Source organism: Passer montanus, unplaced genomic scaffold, assembly GCF_014805655.1.
Source record: "Passer montanus isolate IOZ18808 unplaced genomic scaffold, ASM1480565v1 scaffold44, whole genome shotgun sequence".
Classification (NCBI taxonomy): Eukaryota; Metazoa; Chordata; class Aves; order Passeriformes; family Passeridae; genus Passer; species Passer montanus.
The window spans coordinates 2,587,206-2,610,488 of record NW_024369262.1 but is presented as its reverse complement, the minus strand read 5'-3'; the positions used below and the strand labels follow the sequence as shown (position 1 = coordinate 2,610,488).

The 23,283-nt window shown below is 64.7% G+C and overlaps 2 protein-coding genes across 3 annotated transcripts in view; one reads left to right on the top strand and one right to left on the bottom strand.

Annotated features, from left to right (window-relative positions):
* The window catches only part of SMG6 (SMG6 nonsense mediated mRNA decay factor), a 107,563-nt gene extending 98,301 nt beyond the window's left edge, over positions 1-9,262 (top strand). The window contains exons 16-19 of one of the 2 annotated variants that reach the window (XM_039720514.1): positions 1,891-2,044; positions 5,196-5,407; positions 5,659-5,740; positions 7,251-9,262. In XM_039720514.1, the coding sequence (XP_039576448.1) occupies positions 1,891-2,044; positions 5,196-5,407; positions 5,659-5,740; positions 7,251-7,381 (579 nt within the window). In that variant the 3' untranslated portion in view covers positions 7,382-9,262. The remainder of the gene's footprint in view (positions 1-1,890; positions 2,045-5,195; positions 5,408-5,658; positions 5,741-7,250) is intronic. The other variant, XM_039720515.1, reaches the window with a different exon arrangement.
* Positions 9,263-10,812: 1,550 nt separating this feature from the next.
* HIC1 (HIC ZBTB transcriptional repressor 1) lies at positions 10,813-14,361 on the bottom strand. The gene is made up of 2 exons (XM_039720537.1): positions 13,676-14,361; positions 10,813-13,001 (listed from the first exon to the last, which is right to left on the bottom strand). The coding sequence occupies exons 1-2, from the start codon at positions 13,725-13,727 to the stop codon at positions 11,056-11,058; spliced, it is 1,998 nt and encodes a 665-aa protein (XP_039576471.1). The 5' UTR covers positions 13,728-14,361; the 3' UTR covers positions 10,813-11,055.
* Positions 14,362-23,283: the final 8,922 nt, after the last annotated feature.

Here is a 23,283-nt window from a genome sequence, read left to right as displayed (position 1 = left end):
GTTGGTGAGCGTCCTGCTCACACTGCTGAGCTCACCTGCACGGGCTGGGGTGAGGCACAGGCTCAGGAACTGTGTTGGGGTACAGGCAGGGTCCCCTCCTGCCACCAGCTCTTGTTCACATAGGACTGTCACTGTTCAGTGGAAATTGCATGGTTTCACCCCCACTTCCTGCAGCTTCAGGGCCATTGACCTCTACGGCAGCCCCACGAGGGACTTGCCACTCTCTGAGTCTCTGCATTGGTCTCTGGGGCCCTCCTCTATGTCCCCAAGGCAGGTGAAGCAGGCTCCAGTGCCTCCCAGGGACAAGCAGCTCCTCCCACACCCCAAAACCCTGTGGAGACACCCCAGCTGCTGTTCTTGTGGTGAGGGGGCAGCAGCAGCTGCGTGCTGGGGTTGCTTCCAGGCTGTCCCTGTCTGTAGCTCTTCCTGTACCACCAGGAGTGCCAAGGCAGAGCACAGGCAGGGATGGCATCTAGCACGTGGCTGGTACAGAACTGCAGCCTGGGGACACTGCTGTGTCCTCTGTGTGATGGGCAAGGCACGTCCTCCTGCTGGCATGCAGCAGACAGGACCTGGCATGCTCCCTGCTCTGCCTGCCACCCCTGAGGGTTTGTGGGAGCCACATCCCCAGGACCAGCACTGCCAGAAGGAGGGTGGGAGGCACGTGGTGAGGTTCTGCTTGCTGCCTTGCCTGGAGACACTTGTGGGAGGTGGCAGCATCAAGCCGCCTTGATTTAAAGCCAGATGACAACACTTGGAAATGAATTAAAAACCACTTCTTTCCATGGCCACTGCTGGCCCATGCAGCTCGTTGTTCCGAGGGTTTGGCATGGCTGAGGGAGGGTTGAGATCCTCACTGTGGCAGGGGGAGCTCCCATACTGTTGGGCAGGACAGGGTTGGTGGTCACCACGCGTGCCCAGGGCACCTCTGGTGAGTCCGAGCCCTGTCTCAGAAGGGTTTGCATGGTGGATGTGTTCCACAGCAGCTCTGCTGTGCTCCATGGGTGACCGGTTCCTATTAGAGGCAACAAACATCAGCGAGTCCAGGGAAGCTATTTTTAAGCAGAGGAAGCACTAGAATAGCATCCTGAGTTTTTTAAGCCTGTGGCTTACTGAAGAGCCCAAGTCCTTCGAGAGCCTCGAAAGTCATACGTGAGCGCTGGGGTCCCGTTTTGGCAGCTGTGGCCAGAGGTCCAGGTGCAGCCCAGAGGGCAGCCAGCAGACCCTCCCCCTGTGAGTGTGAGCACCTCTGCTCTCTGTGGGTGTGAAGGGCTTGACCAAGGACAGTGCTGTGAGTTTTCAGGGCTGGAACCCACCTGGTTTCCCAGCTGGATGCAGTCGGAAAAGGCAAGGCATGTGCAGGAGGTGGTAGGAGAGTGAAGGAGGTACTCAGCCAAGGATGCCTACCCCACAGACCTCTGCCTGCCTGCTTGGGGTCCCTGTGTTAGGAGGCTGTTGGCAAGACTTCTGCATCCCAAACTGGTTTGTTTTGTCTCTTGTCACCTTGACCTATGTGAAGCCCCAGAATCCCTGTCCTCCCTCCCCCTTGGCACCAGTGCAGATGATCCTGGCAACTGCCAGTCCCATAAATAGGACAATTCCCAAAATACCTCCATTTTCAAGGCTGGTCCCAGTTCTCCCAAAGCCCAGACAGGGCTGTTTTTCTAGGAGAATGTTTTCTTGGAGGCTTTTGCCATCCTGCTCACATGTGTACTGTGGGCCTGCAAGAGCTGATGTTTGAGGTGTGCAGGTGGGATGGATGCAGCCTCCTCCCAGTCCCCTTCCCATGGATCTGTACGTGCCAGCCAGGCTTATCTTCTGCTCTCAGGGTCCACAGGTCATAGGACTGACATCCTCCTTACTCACCATGTGTCCTTCCTTCTCCTCCAGGCCGTGCTGAAAGACCAGAGCCAAATGAGGCAGATGGAGCTGGAGATCAGACCTGTCTTTCTGGTCCCGGACACCAATGGTTTCATCGACCACCTCGGCAGTTTGGTCACACTGCTGGACTGCAGGAAGTTCATCCTGGTGGTGCCCCTGATCGGTGAGTAGGGCCAGTGCTGTGCTGGGGGCTTCCCCTCTCCCCTGGTGTGGTCTGTTCCTCCAGGCTGGCTGCCTCTCTCCATGCCCCACGTGCCCTCAGTGCCTGTGTGGTCTGGAGCTGGTCAGCTTGTGCCGTGGGACTAGACTTCATCCTGCCCTGTCTCATCCCAGTCGTTGCTGGCATTCCTTCAGCTCTTGTCACCCTGCTCCCTCCCTACCAGCCTTCTGCCCACAGCACTCAGCAGACTTCTCCTGGTGCTGCATTTGGGGGTGCCAGGGGCTGGCACAAAGCAGATGGGTGTTAAACGGGATTTGGAGGGAATTTCAAAGGGAGCAAGGAGGAGGAATTGTTAAACAATCAGAGCAGATCGCTTATCCCAGCTGAGCTGGGGCTTAGGCAGGCTGAGCAAATGGCCGGCCTGTGTCCCAGCGTCTCGGAGCTGCTCAAGCCCAGCCCTTCTTTTTATCCTTATAAAGCTCGCAGTAAAACAGCAAGCTGGTTCCCGTTATTGGTAAACACTCACCCTGGCAGATAACGGCTGTGCTGCTGGGTGGTCTCCCGGGGTGGCGGCAGCCTTGGGCCCGTGCCTCTGCTCTGGATGTTTGATCGCGCTCCGGGCCGGAGGTGCCGCTCCTCCTGCCAGTGCCACCGCGGCGCCTGGCACGTCCCGCTGCCAGCCTGGCACTCACAGCATCCCCAGGGACAGCACGAGAGGCTGGGGCAGGAGTGGGGCTGGGCGCTGCAGAGCCCACATCCCATCCACAGCCCCCAGAGGCTGGGGACCAGCGGGGTGTCCAGGCAGTGAGGTGGCACAGGTGCACCCCATGGCATGTGGGGGTGCTGCCCTCCGAGCCATTGTGGGGGTTCCTTTTCAACTCGTGGTGTCCAGCAGACAGCTCTGCCTGTCCCAGAGCCAACATCCAGCTGCTGCCCTTCCCCACAGACTGAGCAGGAGGGATTCCTGGGGCTGGGGATGGCACCCCTGGGTGGGGAGAGCAGGGCTGGATGCCTGCCCAGCTCAGCACAGGAGCTGCCAAGTTGCTCTGTGGCTTGGCACTGCAGAAGCCAAGGGAAGGCAGTGAGCAGCACCAGCAGAGCCTGGGAAGCCCTGGGGGCTGTGGGGCATGTAAACACCTGGGAGAGCTGGGACCTGCCCTGGAGCCATGGCTTTGCCTCCTGGTGCACTCCAGTGGCTGCTGGGAGGCTTCTCCAAGCCAGGGGCAGCAGGAGAGCTGAAAACTCTGGTCCCCCTGTGCAAGAGACTGCTGCCCTAGCCTGCAAAAGGAGCCTGCCCTGTGCTGCCTCAGGCACAACTGAGCACTTGTAGTGCCCTCCTGTCGTGCTGCCTCTCATGTGGGGACAGAGTAACTCATCTCCCACCGCTGCCACAAGCCCCCCAGAAGCACCCTAAAGCCAACAACTCTCTGTCCATGCACTTGTTGGTCTCATTTCCCCTTGTCCCGCAGGACAGCCATCAGTATGGGCAGGAGGAAGCCATGCCCTGGGCCTGTGGCTGCTGGGGACAGAGGCCTTGGTGCCATGTCCCTGGAGAGAGCCGCAGTGCCCTTCCCCCGGCACTGCTCCCTGCTCTTCCCGGGGATGCAGCAAGGGGTTAAGCGCTTGGCTTCTCGTTGGGTTTGTTTCTCTTGCTCTTTAACCTGCTCCGTGCTCCTTGAGCCTGACCCCGCCATGGAGAAGCCAGGCCTGGTGCAGAAGCACAAACAAGCCTCCCCTTTGAAGCCTGTTTAGCTTGGAAGCAGGAAGGCGGATTTCGGGAGGGAATACCAGCTTTTCCTGTTTGATGTTCCGTTCTTGCACGGCTCCCCCCACCCCGGGCCCAGCCGTGCATTGTGTGGAAATGGCAGCATCAGGTCGGTAGCAAGAAGAGTCTCCAGCCAGGGAAGAGCAAAGCAGCTCCACGCAGATTTAATTGGAATACCCAGACAGTGAGTGCCAGTCTCACCATGGAACAGAGCGATCACGCAGGCTCCCTGGGCAGTGATTCACAGCACTGGGGAGAGGCCTCAGACCCCGAGCTCTCTCCCCGAACCCCCCAAGGAATGCATAGTTCCCACTTGAACTCAGGACTTGGCTCCAAGCTCGGAAACAATCTTCAGAAATGAAGCCATGGCTCAAACACACACACACACAGAGCGCGCGGAGGCTCCCTCGCACACACGTGCACACCAGCTCTGTGCACACGCAGCCCTGCACACCAGCACAGCCAGGGGACACTTGTTTGCACATCTGGATGCACATTTGTGTGCCCAGCCCTGCTGCCAGCTGTGAGGCCAGGCACACAAGGGTGTGTCCAGATGTGCTCACGAGCGGCGTCGCTCACACACACATAACAGCTCTTCCAGCAGCCCCAGCACCCAAGGGCAGGTCCCTCCTGGAGCTCTGGGGTCCCTTGGGCTCGTCAGGATGGAGCAGCTGGAGTTCCCAACCACTTGGCAGCACTACAAGAGGTTCCAGTCAAGGTGAACAGGCTGGGAATCCACCTGGATTCCAAGCTCGTCTCGAGGCAGGACAGATGCGTAAAGCCAGATGGGTGAGGTGTTGAAAGGAGCGTGTTCCCTGCCAGGAGCACGGGGTGGTGGCTTCAAGTGGGAAAACAGGCCTGGGATTTGTGTGGGAAATAGTGCCAGGGTGGGAACTGCCTGCTTCCTGTTCCCATGTGCAGCCCTGCAGTCGGGCAGGGCAGAGGCAGGCAGTGCCACACGGGCTGGAGGCACAGTGCCATCGCTGTGCTCGGAGATAGAGGAGCAGGATGCAGGAGTTCAGGGCTTCCTGACACCCCCAGGCACGGACGTGCTGTTGGCAGGATGCAGCAGTGTGGGCTGGGGGCACAGCCATGCTCCCCAGTGTTTGGCAGGGCAGGGCCAGTTGCCCTCACCAGTCACCCTGCGGGGGTGAGGTGCCTGCGCTCTCGGGGCCCAGCCAGGTGACCCACGGAGGTGGAAGGCAGCAAAGCTTTTCCAGACCTGCAGCCAAGTCCAGGAGCACAGGGACACTGCAGCAGCTGAACCCAGATTTCCTGAGCCAGCTCCCAGTGCCCCGGCCCTGAGGCCTTGGCAACTTGCGTGCTCCAGCAGCAGGTCACGGGAGCACCTTGTCCCATAGTAACTGTACCTCCTCTTCCTGTTTGAAGTGATAAACGAGCTGGATGGCCTGGCCAAGGGCCCAGAGATGGAGCACCGGGCTGCAGGCTATGCCCGCCAAGTGCAGGAGAGAGCCAGGAAGTCCATCGAGTTCCTGGAGGAGCGATTCGAGAGCCGGGACAACTGTTTGAGGGCTCTGACCAGCCGAGGCAACGAGCTGGAGTCCATCTCCTTCCGCAGCGAAGACACCACTGGCCAGCAGGTGAGGGCACTGGGGAGCTCTTTGCCACCACCTCCTCAGGGAAAACCAGGGACCCTGAGGGCCATGAGCTCTGGCAGGGGGTGGCTCTGTGCCCCCAGTTTGCAGGTGGCTGAGCAGACCCTTGTGTCTCAGCCTGGGGCAGCCCTGCTCTCACTGAGCTGTGTTGGGGTGTCTGCAGGCACTGCAGCAGTCAGGGTGGTGGGGGGGCAAAGTTTTCCCTGCCAAGGGTAACCTTGCCCTTTCTTTTCCAGGGAAACAATGATGACCTGATTCTGTCCTGCTGCCTCCACTATTGCAATGACAAGGCCAAGGATTTCATGCCCTCCAACAAAGGTGGGACATCCTCACACCCTCTTTGTCCCTTCTCTGTTGCATTCCACAGGGTCCTCCCGTTTCTCTTTCATGGCCCTTGGATCTGTTCCCTCCTGCATTTTGCCTCTTTCAACACCAAGGTGCCACCTCCTGCCTCCGGTCAGCCCCAGGCTGTGGCCCTCCCACCTCATTGCCAAATGTCACCTCATGGCACCTTGGGGATGCCCCAGCCTGTGACAAACACACCATAAACATCCACAGATCCATTTTTCCGTGGTGACAAAGGGCCAGAAAATGCCTCCTCCCCATGACCCCTGATGCCTTCTGTCCAGGACTCTTTCCTCTGAATTCCTGGTTGGCATCAGCCATGTGTTCTGGGACCAGACAGCCTCCAGGCTGTTGCCAGGGCGGCAGGGATGGGAATCACATCAGCAGCTGCCCAAGAAATCAACCTGCATTTGTCAGCACGAATTCTTAGCAGCTTAACTTGTCAGATTCACAGAGAAACCGTCACCAAATGTTTATGTGCAAATGATGCTGAATTTTGAAATCATGTGGATTATGGGGAATGGGGCCTGACAAGCTGACAGCCTCTGGTTTGTAACAAGGAGGCGCGTCACCAGCGCGGGGCAGAGGATGTTTATTGTTACACATTTCTTAAAGTGTCCGCGCAGAACCTCCCGCTCCCACTTGAGGCAGCTCTCAATCCCTGGCCTGCCTTCCCACTGAGCCCCCAGGTCCCTTCCCTCCAGCACAGGCCAGCCCGCCATCCCCAGCCCCAACACCGTGGCCATAGCCCGCGTTCCTGGCCACCCTCCCCTTCCCCTTGTCCTGCTGCTCCCTGCGCAGCCAATCTGGGCCCATGTTGGGCTCCCATAAACTCTGTTTTTTCCATTCCCGTCCTGGCTCGGAGGCACTGTGTTTCCTGTGCTCATAGGAACAGTACTCTGGTCACAGGACCCAGCTGCTTACACATACCCCATATGCTTCCCCTGCCTCGCACACACGTAAGCGTGGCTCCCACATCCCAGCCCGGCGCGTTGCGTGCGGGGCAGCTCATCCATCTGGGGGCAAGATCCCTTCGGTTCTTTCTCAGGCATCAGCTCTCAGTGTCTGTCTGAGCCCCAGCCAGAAACGCCTCGGTGTCAGTGGCGACTCCAAAAAAGCTCCACAAAAAATAAGGGGTGGCTTTAGATCTTATAATGAGATCAACAGAATAATAGCACCAGCTTCCTGCTGGAGCCAGGGTCTCAGGCCGTCTTCCTGGCCTGGGTCAGGCAGGGACCTCCTCTTCCCAGCCTGTGGCCTGTCCACCACCCTGAGGGCAGTGGGCAGTGGTCACAAATCGTCCCTGGGCAGCACAGAGAGGGGAGCAGATGCAGGGCTGTGTCCGAGGCCCACCAGGAAGCTTGGCAGGGAGCAGGGCGCTGAGAGCCGGGAGCAGGGAGGGAAGGGGGCACACCGTGGGATGGGTGGGAGGCCTGGGGCAGCTCTGAGCCTCACGGTGCCCCGTGTGTGTGTCTCCTTGCAGACGATCCCATCCGTTTGCTCAGGGAAGTGGTTTTGCTGACGGACGACCGGAACCTGCGAGTCAAAGCGCTGACCCGCAACGTGCCGGTGCGGGACATCCCCACCTTCCTCAAGTGGGCTCAGGAGGGCTGAGGAGGCCATGGGGGGCCCAGGGCCCCTGAGCGAGTCACGCAGCCCCTGACGGTGGGAGCCCGGCTCCAGCGGCCGCCTCGCCGCGCCGCCAGCCCACCACGAACAATAAACGCCACGTCTTCAACCCACCCCAGAATGGCCGTGCTGAGAAGGGCCCCCCGAGGGCAGAGCAGCTGGGAAGGTCATTGCTGTGGATGGTTCACGTGGAGGCTGGGCCCTTGAGGGTCCCGCCAGCCTTTGGGCGGTGCCAGCGCGGGGCTGGAGAGCCCCGCTGGCGAGGGAAGCTTTGGGTGAGCCCTGTGCTGGATCACCAGCCTTTTGCTTGGTTTGCTTGGGTGCAGAGAGCTCGAGTCACGCCTTGGTGGCTCTTTGGGTGTGGAGGCTGCGTAGGGCAGAGATTGGGGACACGCCGGCACAGGCTTTGGGGTTGTTCAGTCCAGCCTGTACCCCTTGGAGAGGCCATGGATTTCAAGGGCAGGTTTCCCCCTGCCCCAGCCTGTTTTGTCCTGCATGGCCAGCCAGCCCCAGGTCCCCATCGCCCTCCCCACCGTGTGCTGCCCCATGCAGGAGCGCTGCTTGCAGAGGGGTTTGTCCTCTCCGTGGTGCGGGGTTTGCTTGTTGAGTTTCATTTTTTCAGTGTAGGTTAGTTTTCAGGTGTGTGCCCTGCCTGCTTTGCTGGGGGAGGCTTTGAAAACCCCCACAGCTGCTTTGTCCTGATCCCCTGCCCACCCCAGCTGTTACTTGCCCCTTCCCTTCTCCCCCAAACCCCTCACTCCTACCCTGCTACCTTTAGGCACGCTTTTGACCTAAGGCTCAGTGTGAGGCTAACAAAATTCTCCAGGGACCCCAGGACCAGCTGTCCCATGGGTACTGTGTGTCCTCACATTGCCACAGGCCCCTCTTCATGTGGGATCTGGCTTCTGCCTATGGCTGCAGAGTCAGAAAGTCCCACAGAAGTGCTCAGCCCCACTATTTGCTAGCTGAGAGGGTCCATGGATGGAGCCATTGCCTTGTCCTTGGTCATTTTGCACTTGGAGTTGGGGTTGGGGTGCTGCTGAGCCTTCCACGCCCCACGTTGTCCCATCACCAAGTGTCCCCAGTGACACAGCAGATACAGAAGCTAAGAGGGAGCATTAACCCCTGAACCAGAGCCCCTGGAGCTCTGTCAAGTCCCGGTCCCATGAGCCAGGGTGGGAGCAGCCCCAAGGCCACCCCTGGTCCCCGCTGGGGCGCCGCAGCCGTGGGAGGGAAGTGTCAGAGGTGGCAGAGGAAGAAGCAGGACAGAGCCCCGCGTTTTCCTTTCCTGTGTGGGTGGCTCAGACCCAGAGTCTGCATCAGGAAGCTCAGTTACCCCTGTGGCAGCCCCAAGCCCCACGGCAGGGCCAGCAGCAGGGTCAGAGCCTCGGCAGCGCGACGGACACGCGGCTTGTGCCAGAGCAGTGCCCAGCCCGGGCACCGGGCACCGAGACTTTGGGGTGCTCACGGCTGCTGTGGGGCACAGGGAGCCTTTGGCACAGCACCCACGCCCCGATTCCTTGCCCACAGCCGTGCTGGCTGCCAGCTTTGCAGAGACTTTGCCTTCTCCTCCACGCCGGGTGTGTTTCAGTGTTTGTTTCCTTGCGGCTGCCCCAGCGCTGCTTTCCGAGCCCTTTCCGAGGTACCAGCAGCCTGGAGGGCCCTGCAGCTCTGCCAGGTGTGTCACAGGCTCGGCCATGGGACAGTTTTGGTGCCACCAGACCAGGTGGCACAACGGTGAGCAGAGCCTGAGCGCCTGGAGCCATCCCTGCCAGGCTGCTGGGAGCCCTTGTCTTGGGGCAGCGCTCGCGTTCGGGATGTTAAGTTGGTTTTAATGATTTTTAGTATTAAACATGTGTCAGTGCAGCGTGGTGTGTCATTTGTTGTCAGCCCGTGAGTTGCTGCTGAGGTTGGGGTGGGGGACACCAGGGAGGGACAGCAGTGGGACACACTGTAAGGGTGACAGCAGCTCTGTCCCACCTGCATCTGCTGCTGCCCCCCAGCTGAGCGGGTCTGTGCTAACCAGATGCACAACAAAGCCCCTCGGATCCCCTCCCTGCAGTTCTGCACCCCCAGGCGACCCCCGGGGTCACTCCCAGCTCAGCTTCAGCCCTGCACCAGCCAGGCCCCTTCCCAGAGAAGAACGCCAGGCCACGCGTGTTAATGTCACTTTATTGCTCATTCCGTTTCGACTATAGAAAAAAAAAAGGGCGAGAAGCCCGTGTACAAATTGGACGTGATACAGGGGGGGCCGGGGCCCCGCTGGGCGCTGCCAGCTGTGCTTTGGGTGCTGCCACCGCCAGCAGTCACCCCGCGGCAGCTCTGGGGGACACTGCCGGCCCCGGGGGACCCGGCCAGCCCCGGGAGGCTCGGGGGCAGCCGGGCAGGAGCGGCCAGCTCAGGCTAAGGCACAGTGGCTGCGAGGCCGGGGGCAGTCGCTGCTGGCGGCCGCCCGGAGCCTCGTGTGCAAAGGAGAGGAGGGGGCTCAGGAGGGGGGAGAAGCTTCACATTAGCCCCAACGGAGGGGTCAGGGCACGGGCCGGGGGGGTCCAGGCTGGGGGGACTTGGCCCACACCGAGCAGAAGGTGGGAGAGGGGCTGCGGTGGCGGCAGGAGGTGCCCGGGGGGGACTCGGCCCCAGGTCACATGCACCCCCCGGGCTCTGCCCCACGGACCCCTCCCGCAGCCCCTGCCCACCTCCCGTAGCTGACAAACCAGAGACCGCTTTGTCTTTGTCGTGGACCCCCCGGCCCGGCCCGGCCGCGCTGGAGACGGGCGTCTTTGGCAAAAAATAAAAAAATAAAAAATAATCAAGGCGAGTGGCCGCCCGAGGGCGAATCCGCCGGGTCCCGGGGCTGGCCCGGGTGCCCCGGGTATCCCTGATGGCGAGGCAGGGCCCAGGGGCTCAGTCTGGGACAGGCCCTGCCCCACCTCCCAAGACCACGGGGAGCAGCCGGCCGAGCCCCTGCGCTCGGGACGGGAGGTCAGTGCTTGCTCCGGGGCGAGGAGCATCGCGATTCCCGCCTCGCCGCTCCCCCGTCCCGCGCTGCCGCTCAGACCCCACCGTCCCCTCCGTCAGTCCGTCCCCGAGCCCCCGGGGCGTGCTCGGGCGCACAGCCCCGGCCCAGCGCCGGCCGCTCCCGCTCAGCACGGAGCCGTCGCTCCGGCCCCGACGGACGAGCTACTCACGGCCGCGGCACAGTCCGGGTCCCGTCGCGGCAAAGCCGAGCGCCGGCGGGTCCCACCGTGGGGCCGGAGCCACGCGGCGCTGCCGAGGGCGTCCCCTCGGCCGGGGGCAGCCCTGAGGTAAGGAGCGGGCTCATGTCCTCCAAAGCCTCGGGCCGCAGCCCGGCCTCACAGCTTGTGCGTCGCTGCCGCCCCGTGCCGGGGTCCCGGCGCCCCCCACGGCAAGGGGCGGAGGTGCCGCGGGGTCAGTCCCTGATTTATCGGCTTCTCCCGGGCAAGCCGGGGCGCTGGTCGAGGGACACGCCGTCCATCCATCCCGGAGCAGCTCGCATGGGACCTTCGCTACGAGCGAGTTCTCCGGGACCGTCGGCAGCGCCTGGGGACGAGCACCCATCGCCTCTCGCCCCCCCCCAGCTCCACACGGGGCAGCGAGGGGAGCCCAGCGGCCCCCCCAGCCCCCCGGCCAGGCCGGTGCTAGGGGGGCGAGTATCGCTCTATGGTCCGGGCGGCCTCGGTGTGCAGGTGTGGAGCCTGCGCCAGCACCTCGGCCGCCTTGTCCTGGCTCAGCCCCAGGTGCTCAGCCGTGAACTTGGCCAGGGGGTAGAGGCTCTCCATGGCCTTGGGGTCGCTGAGGAAGTGCGAGGTGTGGGACAGCAGCTCGGCCGCCTTCTCCTGCTTGAGCCCCAGCTGGTCGGCGGTGAGCCGGGCCATGGCGTAGACGCTGTCGGGGAAGTCCAGCTTGGCTTTGCCGTCGGGGCCGGCCGCGTGCATCTTCATGTGGCTGATGAGGTTGCGCTGCTGGGCGAACTTGCCGCCGCACACCTGGCACTCGTAGGGCTTCTCGCCCGAGTGGATGCGCATGTGCTCGGTCAGGCGGTACTGGCGGGTGAAGCGCATCCCGCAGGCATCGCAGGCAAAGGGCTTCAGGCCGAGGTGGCTGCGCATGTGGCGGGTCATGGTGCCGCGCTGCGTGAACTTCTTGCCGCAGATGGTGCAGGGGTAGGGCCGCGTCAGCCAGTGCGTCTTCTCGTGCTGCCGCAGCGTGGCCGGGTCCTTGTAGGACTTGTCGCAGGAGGAGCAGCGGTAAGGCCGCAAGATGTCACCCAGCCCTGGGCCACCTTTGTCCAGGAAGGGCACGGCCTGCTCGGCCGCCGCCTTGTGATAGAGCTCCTCTTCGTTGTGGGCCTCCACGTGGGCGTTGAGCTGCTCGGAGCTGGGGAAGCCCTTGCCGCAGGGGATGCAGACGTACAGGTTGTCGCCCAGGCTCTCCGGCTCGTAGCCCAGGTGGTTGCAGTAGCGGTCCAGCGCGTCGCCGGGCGAGGGGCCCTCGCTGCTGCCCGTCTCCTCGCTCGTGCTGTTATCAGGCTCCAGGTCGTTGCTCTCCACGCTGGGGTAGCGGGGCTGCGGTGCCGCAGGCGGCGATTCGGCCTTCTCCTCCCGCTCCAGCTCCTTCTCCGCCTCCCCCTCGTCCAGGTAGGGGCCCAGGGGCTCGTGCTTCATCCAGCGGTACATCAGCTCTCGCCCGTCAGCGCGGGGCAGCGGGGGCTCGGCGCAGGGCGGTGTGCTGCGGAAGGGGTCGGGGGCGTGGGGGTGCCCCCCCGGCTCACCGCCCGGCGGGGAGTCCTTGTAGGCAGCGGCGTGGCTGCCCAGGAGGCCGGCGCTGACGGGGGGGCTGTCGTGCCGTGGGGGCAGCGAGGGCTCGCGGGGCTCGCTGGGCAGCAGGCGGTCGGTGGGCAGGAGCTGGGCGGAGGGGCCGGTGGGGCTCTTCTTGGACAGGTCGAGGCCGCAGGGCGGCGAGCAGTGGCGCTCGGGCGGGCACAGCCCGTGGGGGTGCAGCGGGGCGCCCTGGGCGGCCGAGGCGTACAGCTCCCCGCACTGGGTGTTGAGCGGCGCCGCCGGCTCCACGGGCGGCAGGTCCACGGGCCGCGGCGTCCCCGAGTAGCAAGCCTGGATGACCGGCGTGGCGGCCCGCAGCCCGCGGCCCAGCTTGTAGGGCGCGTAGCCCCCGCGCAGGTGGCAGTACTTGCCGCTGCGCTTCAGCTTCTTCTTGCAAAGGGCCACCAAGCCGGGGATCTGGAGGTAGCTGGCGGCAGCCAGCACAGCACCCAGGCTCTGCTCGCTGCCCGGCTCGCACTCGGCCAGGCGGCCGGTGTAGATGAAGTCGAGGATGAGGCGGAAGATGCCGGGGCTCACCATCTCATGGTCCAGGTTGAGCAGGTTGTCGTGGACCACCAGCGACTTGAGGTAGGCGCTGCTGGCGGCCAGGATGTTCTTGTGCGCGCGGAAAAGCGCGTTCTGCACCACGATGATCACGTCGCACAGGAAGCCCTTGGTGCGCTGCGTGTTCAGCTGCAGCAGCAGCTGCCGCGAGTGGCTCGGCACCTCCATGGCGTCCAGCATCCCGCTCCTCGCCCGCCGCCCTGCAACACACCGGCCGCCCCGTCAGCGCCGTGCCCGGCCCCGCCGGACACGCGGGGGGCTCGACGTGCGCGCCCGGGGCTTCACCCACGCGCGGGGCGGGTGGCGTGGGGGGGGCGGGTCTCAGCCCCACGCACCGCTGAGTCCCGGCCGCTCTGCGCGGCCGCCCGGCCCGTGCCACCGCTTATATGGGGGCTCGCTTCTCGGCGGCTCGGGGGGGCGGGAGGGGGGCGAAAACCCCCGGAGGGTTTTGGAGAAAGTGACATCACCCGCCGCCGCCGCCAGTGCCGCGCCCCGGCCCCGCCAGCCGTGGGATCCCGCGCCCACCTGCCGGGGGAGGGCAGGGGGGGACACCCCGACACGGTGCCCGCCACTCGCCCGCCGGTCCCCGCGCCCCGCCGCCGTCCCGCTCCCCGCCGCGCCTCCCCGCTTCTTATGCGCCCCGCTCCCGGGAGGCGGCCGGCCGGACCCCCCGGGCGCCCCCCGCCCCCGTTTCCTCTCCCCCCCTCGAGGTGAGCGGGGGGACGGTCGGGGGTGTGGGGGGGAGCGGGACCTCCCCTCCCCGCCTCCGTCCCGCTGCCGGTGCCCCCCACCCAGGTGCGTGAAGCCAAGAGCCCGCGGAGCTGCTTTTCGGCTGATTTCCCCCGTATTTCGGGGTGCTCCCCCCTCCTTTTACCTGGGCGTCCGGTGGCCTCCGCCAGCCAGCTGAGGTCTCGGTGAACTCTCATGGCTCAGCCCCGGGGGGGCCGCCGCCGGTTGCTGCTCCCCTCCACCCTCCTCTTCCTCTGCTGCTTCTCTTCCTCCATACCCCGCGCTCCCGGCCGGTCCTACGGAACGGGAGGAGGAGGAAGAGGAGGAGGAGGTGGTTGTGGAAGAAGCAGCAGCGGTTCCTCGGGGTTCCCGACGCCGCCAGCTCGGAGGTGAAACCCGGGCTGCGAACTCCCCCTGACCCCGGCCTGAACTCGGAGCAGCGCCGCTGGCTGTTAAAGGGACGGCGGGAGGTTTTCCTCCTCCCATCCCCGGGCGGGGCACCGACAAGCCGGGCCCCCCCCTTTACACACCCCTCCCTCCCCATCCCGGTCTCCTCCTCCTCCTCCCAGCCCGGTTTTTCCCTCCTCCCGGTCTTCTCCTGCCGCGTCCCGACCGCCCCCTCGGGGGTCTCTGTCCTTGGGACATCGCTCCTTGCCCGGGGACAGCCCGGGAGGGGCCGGGAGCCCCGCAGAGGGGGGGACCGGGGTGTCCCCGGGCGAAGGGCGATGTGTCCCCCCCGTCGGTACCGCTCGGAGGGCGCCATCTAGCGGCTCCCGGTGCGCCCCACCCGCCCGGTACCGGCGGCGGCTCCTCCCCGCGCAGGTGGGACCCGATGGGGCGGACGGGGCTGGGGAGCGGTAACGCGGAGGGGTTTCGCCGGCCGCCCCACCCGGGGGATGGACGCTGATACCCAGAGCGGGGGGGCACCCATGGGCTGGGAAGGCTGGAGGGGGTGACGTGGTTTTGGGGTGCAGGGGGTGGAACGCCGTGTCCGATGAGCGGAGATGAGGGGGGAAAGGGTTCTGGGGAGCAGGGAGGGAAGGCAGACGGGCACAATTTACTGGTGAGGGGGGAGAGCAGAGAGCGGGGGGGGCGCAGCGCTGGCGCCCAGATGTGCGGTGGCGGTGGCTCGGGGTGGGCTGGGGGCTTGTGGTGGTTTGGGATGAGGAGGAGGAGGAGGAGGGGGAGGCAGAGCCACGTTTCCCCCGGCTTTATCCCTCCAGCCGTCTCTGAAAAAGCTGCTGGGCTTGGGGTGCAGCATGGGGTACCCCCCTGGGCGCGGGGGGAGCCGCCTCTCGCTTCACACTTTCACTTCTCCTTTCTCACAGCCGCAGCCTCTTGCACAACCTCCTGGTACAGCAGAGCATCGTGATGGGCTTCCCCAGGCCGGCTGCTAATCCTGGGGTGTCCCGCTGGCACCCCCTGAGCTGAGCAGAGCACCCCGAGCAGTCTCATCACTGGGGCTCTTGGGGTTTCACCCCATAACCCTGATCCCCCGGTGAATGGGAGCCAAGGTGGGGCCCTGGTGCCTGGGACAGGGTTTGGCCAGCCCTGAATTTGGGACACAAAGGGATGGGTGCCGGCAGGGAGGGGGCAGGCTGGTGGCAGCCCTTGCCCCCGCAGCTCAGCATCACTCACCTGCAACTCACCCTCAGATTCCCTTCAGATTCAGCGCGTCCCAGGTCACTGCGGAGACGTCACCCCGGGGACCGGGACGGGGTGTCACTGCCCGTGGGCTCATCCCAGGCTCACAGACTCCCCTCCTTGCTCCCCATGCTGGGCTCCTGCCCACAGGAAGCGCCGGGATCCTGGGAGCGGGACGTGGGCGACCCTCGTTAGAGCCGCGGTTTAATCCCAACTCCCCGGGCACTAATTTCTCCCCCCTCTCCCTTTTTTTTTTTCCTCCCCCCTCTTCAATTAACGGCTGGAAGTGTTTCAGGTTCTGGCAGCGAGCTCTGGACGTCGCTGTGAGCGATGGCTCCCGCGGGCTCCGTCCCGGTAATTTATGGGGCTGAGCTGCATAAATCACGGCAGCGAGCGGCTCCCAGACAGCTGCATCCCCCGGGGCCGGCCGGGACCCCGGGCTGCCCCAGCTACCTGCTGAGTGACGCCGAGCCCCGGGGGCAGCGGCCGAGGGAGGGGATGGAAAAACCCTTCACCTTTTCCACCCTCCTTTGCAGCTCCTCTCCCACTGCCGGCCTCTCCCAGGAGCGGAGGGGCGGATCGGTGCCCGCAGGGGTTTGGGGCAGGTGGAGGGGGTTTTCTTGCACGACTATTCCCCGTCCTGTCCTGCTCAGCCTTCTGCAGGGATCCTAACACAGCACCCAGAGCTCTCAGAACCTGCCGGGTGTCCCCAGGGAGCTGCAGCCCGTGTCCCGCTCCGAGGGACGGGGACGGCCGGGCTGCGGGGCCGCGGAGCAGCCAGCGCCGGGGAGCGGCAGCGCGCAGAAAAAGGGGCATTTTCGCCTCAATGTGCTGAGCAGATTGGAACCAGCTCTGGTTAAGTCATTGGCTCTGTTGGGAGGTCTGAGCTGGAGCGTTTCCCGCCTGTGCCCCCTCCCCACGATCAATCAAAGTTGCAGCAAATTAGCCCAGATGCTGGGAGATTCGGTTCAAATCCAGCTGTGGTTTGGATCGCGTTCGCATGCCTGGCTTCATGTGGGACCTGGGCTTTTGGACAGGATACAGCCCCCCGGTCTCTGCAGGGCCCTGTTTCCCAGCGCAGCCTCTCCCCAAAGCCCACACACATGTCTTCCATTACTGCCGCTGGCCAGCGGGGCCGCATCCGGCAGCGCCAGGAGCCTGCAGCCCCCGCTGGCAGCTCCAGCTCCGTTTTCCCGGCGGTGCCGGGGTACGGCAGCCCCGAAACTGCGCCCCCCGCGCTGTGTGTGCAGGGGGATGTGTGTCCCCTCCGTCCCCTCCGCCTGCACCGGGCTGAGGCAGTGAAACCCGTGACAGAGCTGAGCCCCGGGTCACCGCTGCCCGTCTCCTGAGCTGTCCCGGTGCCAAGCCCTGCCTGCTGCAAAGCAAGGCTGGGGGCAGCCACGGGACCCTGACGAGTCCTCCCAGGGTGCCCCCCATCAGGAAAGGATCCCTGAAAGGCAGCAGGAAGGGCAGAGCTTCCCTGGGCCAGGGTGGCTGCTCTCGGCTGTGCTGTCTGGGTGGCACTGCTGGGGTGGACAATGAGAGTGACAATGACAATCACCCTGGGGGGTGATGCCCAAGGGGTCCCTTTTCTGTAGACCAAGGCTTGATGGGGCAGTGGGACCCTTTTCTTTTGGGGTGACACTGAGAGGACCCTTTTTTGCAAAGTGATACTTGGTCAGACAAGTGATATTTCATGGGGCAGGTGATATTTCATGGGGCAGGACAACCCTTCCTTGTTACCCAGGTGACAAGAGACAGAGTCAAAGAGTGGGAGTTGAGATCAGGAGAGACCTCAGGAAGTCACCCCCAGCCCCAGCAGGGCCACCCAGGGCTGGCTGCACAGGACCTTGCCCAGGTGGTTTGGGTATCTCCAAGGTTGGTGACTCCAGCATCTCCCAGGGCAGCCCAGGCCAGCGCTCCCCTCCCAGGGTGGAAGGGCTCCCTGGTGGCCAGAGGAAGCCGTGGGACTCGGTCTGTGCCACCTGCCCCTGCTCCTGCACTGGGCAGCACAGAGCTGAGTGTGGCTCTGCCCTCTCCATGCCCTCCCTGCAGGGCTGGGTATGCACTGACAGCTCCCTGGAGCCTTCTCTTCTCCCAGCTCTCTCCTCATCGGGGAGATGCTCCAGCCTTTTGCTCTCCTTAGTGCTCCTTCCCTGCACTCTCTGCAGTGTTTCCGTGCTGGGAGCCCAGCACTGGACCCAGCACTCCAAGGCTGAGCAGGGGGAAGGATCCTCTCACTGCTGCCAACCAACACAGAGGAGGACACCATTCACCTCCTTCATCCCAAGGACACATGATCAACTTCCCGTCCCCCAAGGTCCTTTCCAGGGAACTGCTGTCCAGCTGGACAGTCCCTGGGATGTCCCAGAGCTCAGGGATCTTCCTTCCCAGGAGCAGGAATTTGCAATTCCCCTTGTTGAACTGCGGGCAGTGGGATCCCTTCCTTATGGGGGGTGTTTGGGAAGACAGGGGCACCCATCCCTGTGAGGTGATGCTTTGTGGAGCAATGGAACCCCTTCCTTGTGGGATGGTGCCTGATGGGGTGACAGGACCCATCCTCTGCAGGCAGATGAGGATCCTGTCCCTGTGGGTCAGAGTTTGGTGAGATTATGGGACCCCTTTCCTTACAGGTGATGCTTCTTGGGGACAATTTTCAGTCAAACAAGGGCACCCGTCCCTGCCAGGTGTTGTTTCCTGGGGCAGTGGCACCCCTTCCCTGTGGGATGACACTTGATGGGGTGATGGAACCCCTTCTCTGCAGGCAGCTGATGATCTCACCCCTGTGGGATGATGCTTGGTGAAACACTGGGACCTTTCCCTTACGGGTGATGCTTCATGGGGCAGTGGGACCCCTTCCTGTGGCACGGTGCTCAGATCGGCTGAGGAACACCTCCAGCAGGGTGACATTTGGGGGCTTGAGGCGATGAGACCCCTTTCCTTTGAAGTGATCCATCGTGGGGCAACAGGATCCCCTCCTCATGGGGTGACGTCCAAGCAGGTGAAGACCCCACGCCTGCGGAGTCACGATGGCACGACGAGACCTCCTTTCCTCTCCCCCTTCCTCCTTCAACCCCCTCATCCACCACCCCGTTCAGGCGACCTCCCCCTCCCCACCCGCATCAGCGGCTCCTCTCACCCCCTCCCACGGCGGGGACACGGCTGTGTCACCGGTGGGAAGCCCGCGAGATGGCAGCAACGGGCCGCGCTCCGGGACGCGACACCCCCTCCTCGGGGGCCGCGACCCCCACTCCCCGTCCCGGCACCTTGTGCTCGTCGTGGGACCGGGACGGGGAGTGGGGGGGGTCGCGGCCCCCGAGGAGCGGCGGAGCTGCGCAGCCGGTTGCGGGTGGGCCGGCCCCGGTTGCTGACTAATCCCGGGCTGAGTCACGGTTGCGGCGGGGAGCGCTGCGGCAGCGATTCCCCACCTCCCCTTCCAGAACCGGAGAGCCCCGACGGGGCGAGCGCCGGTGCTGCGTGGGGGAAAAAGAAAAGGGGGGACAGGAGGGGGACACCCCCATCTAGCAGGGCGTGGGGAAGGCGTTTTGGGGAGTTCTGGGGGGGTGGCAGCTCCTCGGTCGGTGGAGGATGGGGAGGTGCCGGTGGGGTTAATTCTCCGAGCCGCTCCGCGGGTATTTTGGGGTGTGGGGGGTAAGGGAGTGGGGGGGTCGTGGCTTGAGGCCCCCGTAGCAGCGTGTGGCCTTGCAGCAGCGCGGCCTTGCGCAGCGGCGGATGCTGGCGGGCGCGGATGCTGCTGTCAATGACAACGCCGCTGTTGCTGTGGTTACCGGTGTGATGCTCCGCCAGAGCAGAGTGAGGTCAGACGGCTCCAGCAGGAATGGGGGATGCATGGATGGATGGATGGATGGATGGACGCACAGGTGCATAAAAGGGGGAAAGGATGCTCCCAAATCCCCCTGGATATGACTCTAGGCCCATCTTGGGGGGTGCTGGCACTTGGGACCAAACTTTGGCACCCAAGGGGCCAAAATGAACTCACCCGTGAAGCCACAACCTTTTCAGTAGCACTGATGGTTTTTGGGGGACACAACCCTGGTGGGAGTGAGGGCCAGGCCCCATTGTGAGGCTGGAGGGTCAGGGCAGCACGGTGCTGCAGTGGGTTGCCCACCCCACGTATTCTAAACTCACCCCCCAGCACTGCTTGTGCCATCCCATTGTCCTGCAGCGCGCTGGGGTGGCACCCGTGGGTGCTCGTGACACTGCAAGGACAGGGGGGCTTATGAGGGGGCACGGGTGAGGTGCTGCTCAGGACATTGTTGGGGTGAGGGATGCAGGTGGGCAGGGGGCACTCCCAGGCTGGCGACCGGGTCTGGGACCCCTGTGCAACCCCTTGCCGTGATGGGGAGCTCAGACAGCCCCAGATCAGCAGCTCCCTGGTGATCCCATGAGGCCAGAAGGGGCCACGTTCTGGCCCAGCAGGGTGGCCAGGGGCGATGGGGGCTCCGGGATGGACCCCTCGTGGGTCAGGGGTGCCCCACGCCGCACTCCCAGGGGGACAGGACCCTCAGTTTGTGTCCCAGTGGGTGCACGGCCCGGGGTCCAGCAGCAGGTGCAGAAGGATGTGGGGTGCTGGGTGCTGCTCCTCGGGCAGCCAGGAACGGGGGGGCTCCGGAGGGGTCGGGGGGAGGGCCGGGGTCCTGTTGCAGCCCGGACCCCCTGCCCGGCTCCGGCCCGCTGTCCTCCCCCCGCGCCGATATAAATAGTAGCGTCTTCCCGTTCCCTAAATTTCCTCGCTGACGTAGCGCTCACGTCATTGTGTAGGTTGATGCTTTTCTATGAATGAGCCGAGATCCCCGTTACTACGAGCCCGATCCTATAAAAGCCCCGCGCGCTGCGGACAGCGCAGCACCGACACCGGCGCCGGCCCCGCCGGGAGCCGCGGGGCCCCTGCCCGGCCCGGCAGCCGCGGGGCCCGCAGGAGGTAAGGAACCGGCCGGGTTGGCCCGCAGGTAAGCGGGGACGGAGAGCCCGGTGCGGGGGCGGGAGGGGGCAGCGGAGCCCCGCGGCGCCCCGGGGGGCGCACGGCGGGGACCGGCCCGCCCGCACCCTGCAGGGGTTTGGGGAGGAAACGGGGAGAGGTGCGGAAGCGCATCCCATGTGTGTGTGGGGCCGTGAGTGTGCGTCCCGCTTCGCGGTGACACCGGCGGCCGCTGTCCCCCCCGCTCCGAGCCACCCCGCAGCCACCCCCGACGGGACCCCCCAGCCCCGTCCCGCGGTGCCGCCGTGCCAGGCGCTCGCCACCGCCACCTCCCTCGGGTTCCCCCGCAGCCCCGTGTCCCCAGCCCGGGTGCTGCCGGCTCCGCAGCCCGGGGAGGGGGGGGTGTCCATCGCCTTCACCCCTCTGCGTCTAAAGAGCGCGGAGAGCCCGTCGAGGAGAGCCCGAGTCAGAGCGTCGGCACCTTGGCTCTAGACTGCTTACTGCTGCGTAGGGACAGGACAGTAACAGTCTACAGTCATGGCTACTGAAGCATGACCCCCCGCCGGCACCGGCCCCGCGCCCTCCCGGCCCCCCCCACTCCGACGCCGCCCGGGCGACCGTGGCTTTAGATTGTTACTGTGCCGCTGGGGGGGTAACAGTCTACAGCCATGGTCGCCGGGACAGGCGGACTCGCACCGCGGGCAGCACCGGCTCCCCCCACTCGCCCACCCCCGGGGGTCCCCGAGGCGGCGGAGGCGGGGGTCCCGTCGGGGGCGGCCCGCCTCCCGGGGCAGTAGGAGCTCACATGCAGGATGCAGCTCACCGCACATCAACTCTTACTGTTCGGGGGGGCGGGCGCCGAGCGGCTCCTCCTCGGGCAGCGGGAACCGTGGGGACCCCCTCCCCGGATCCCCCATCCTGGCCCCCGCCCCGCAGCCCCTCACCTGCCCTCCCGGCGGGGACCCGGAGCCCCTCGGGGACCGTCCCCGCCGGGCTCGTCCCGCCGCATCTGTCCGCTCGGCAGCCGGGGTCCCGTGCCCCGTGCCGTGTCCCCCCGGCTCGCCGCCGGTGCGCGGGGGGACCGCGGGGCCGCCGGCGGAGCGGGGCTGGCGGCGGGACCGGCGCGGCGGGGACTGAGCGCGGCCGGCGGGGCCGGGGCGGGGGCGGCCGGGGGCGGTCGCAGGTTGCACAACCCGCCCGGCGCGGCCAGGAGATTCCTGAGCGGCGAAGTCAGAGCGGCCCGGCCTGCCCCGGCACCGGGCACCGGGCCTTCAGCAGCCGGCGGCGACCGGTGCTGGCCGGGCAGGGCTCCTCGTGGGGGGCACCGGGGACTCACGGCCCTGGAGACGGAGAGAGGGGGCTGGAAGGGCTGTGCTGACCACAGGAGGGGAGGGAGGCACCTCATCCCCTGGGGACACCGGGGATGTAGGGTCAGGCCCAAGAGGGTGAGGCTGGCAGTGGCAAGAGGGACAGGAAGAGTCCCTGAGCAAGAACTTTCAGTCCTGGGATGCTGCAGCACAGGGCTCCTGCAGGTGTCCCACCTAGACTGAGTAAGGGTCATGCAGGGTCCCTGCCCACACTCTCCCCATCCATGCTGCTCACCTGGCAGCTCTGCCCTCACCCAGACAGGCATGGCCACCACCAGGTCCCCAGGGGCCAGCAGGGCCACAGTGGGACACAGGAGCTGCAGGCAGGGGAGGTAGCAGGTCCCTGCTGTGCCCTGCTGTGTCTCTTGCTTGTTCCCTTTGATTCCTGCTTTTCCCATTGCTGCTGTTGGTGATGGGACAAGCACCTCACACCCCCAGGACGGGATTTTCAGGCAGTCTCACCAGCACTCAGGTAAAACCACAGCTACGTCCAGCACATCCATGCTGCAAAGTTGCCACTGCCACAAACCCCACCCTCGATCCTCTGGGAAACACCTCCTTGTTTACACCCCATCAACAGCATCACAGTGAGGTCCAGGCCACGGTGACATCAGTGTCCCTTCCAAGGTACCCCTGGGTGAGGGGACACGTCCTGTGGGCAGTGCTGTGGCCCCTTGGACCCCACTCTCCAGCCGGGGAACGTTCCAGCTGCATTGTTGTTTTGAAGGCCAAGTCTCTCCCGCTGACACCCTGGAATCAGTTTTTCTTCCAGAGTCCTTAAAAATATCCTGGATTCCTGACACCAGGACTTGTCTTCCAACGGCGCTTCCAAGCCGCCGGGCCCGGGGCCAGCCGCCAGCGCCAGGGGACAGAGGCTGTCCAGCTCCCGTGCTCCTCCTCAGCACAGAGATCGCCGGGAAGGAATGTGGTGCCAAGGAGGATCACAGCCCCTGCCACGGCCTCTTCCACGGTGGATTGGTGCTCAGCAGGGCACAGGCATGGCACAAACACTGCCTGACCTCGGCAACGCACCCAGCGGCTTCGGAGCGTGTCCCTGTGCACGGCCAGGAGGGTGGGAAGGGTCTTATGTGACCTCCAAGCCATGACCCTACAGAGCCCAGCAGCTGAGGACAGGGGTGGACACTGCCTCAGCGAAGGTCCCAAGGGACTCTCCCAGATGGGATTTCCCTGTGCATCCCTGGGAGAGCACGTGGCCCCTGAAAACTTCTTAGACAAACCTGTCATGCACTCTTGGCTTTGCCAAGTGGCATCCTGGAACCGTAGGAATTTAGGGTGGGCCTGGGGGGGCTGAGCCACCAAAGCTGGGGGGCTGCAGGAAGAGGTGCTGCTGTTGCCCCCCCAAAGGCCAGGCAGGTGCCCACTGGCCCCACACGCTGCTGCTGCCATCTGACAGCTCTTGGCCAAACGGCCCTTTGTGATTCAGCCGTGTTTATCCCAGCCTGCAGCCCGGCCCAGCGTGGGTTTCCATGGAAAACTTCCATCCAAAACAAGGAGAGAGAAGGAGCTACAGCAGGAGTGACTCAGCCACAACTGGAAGCTTCTGCGAGTGAAGCAGGGAAGGGGGGGCTGTTCCCTACGGCTTGGTCCTGCTCCAGCAGCGGGGCCCAGGCACGGTCCCGGCTGTCCCCTGCCCGTGCCACTGCCACTTCACAGGCAGGACCTCGGCAGGTTTGGGGAAGCCTCGCTGTAAAACCATCTGGGAAACACGTCACCCTCCAGGAGAGCCCCCTCCCCACGCCTCTGGCAGGCCCTGCCAGCAGGGACTGAGGAGGAAGAGCGTGA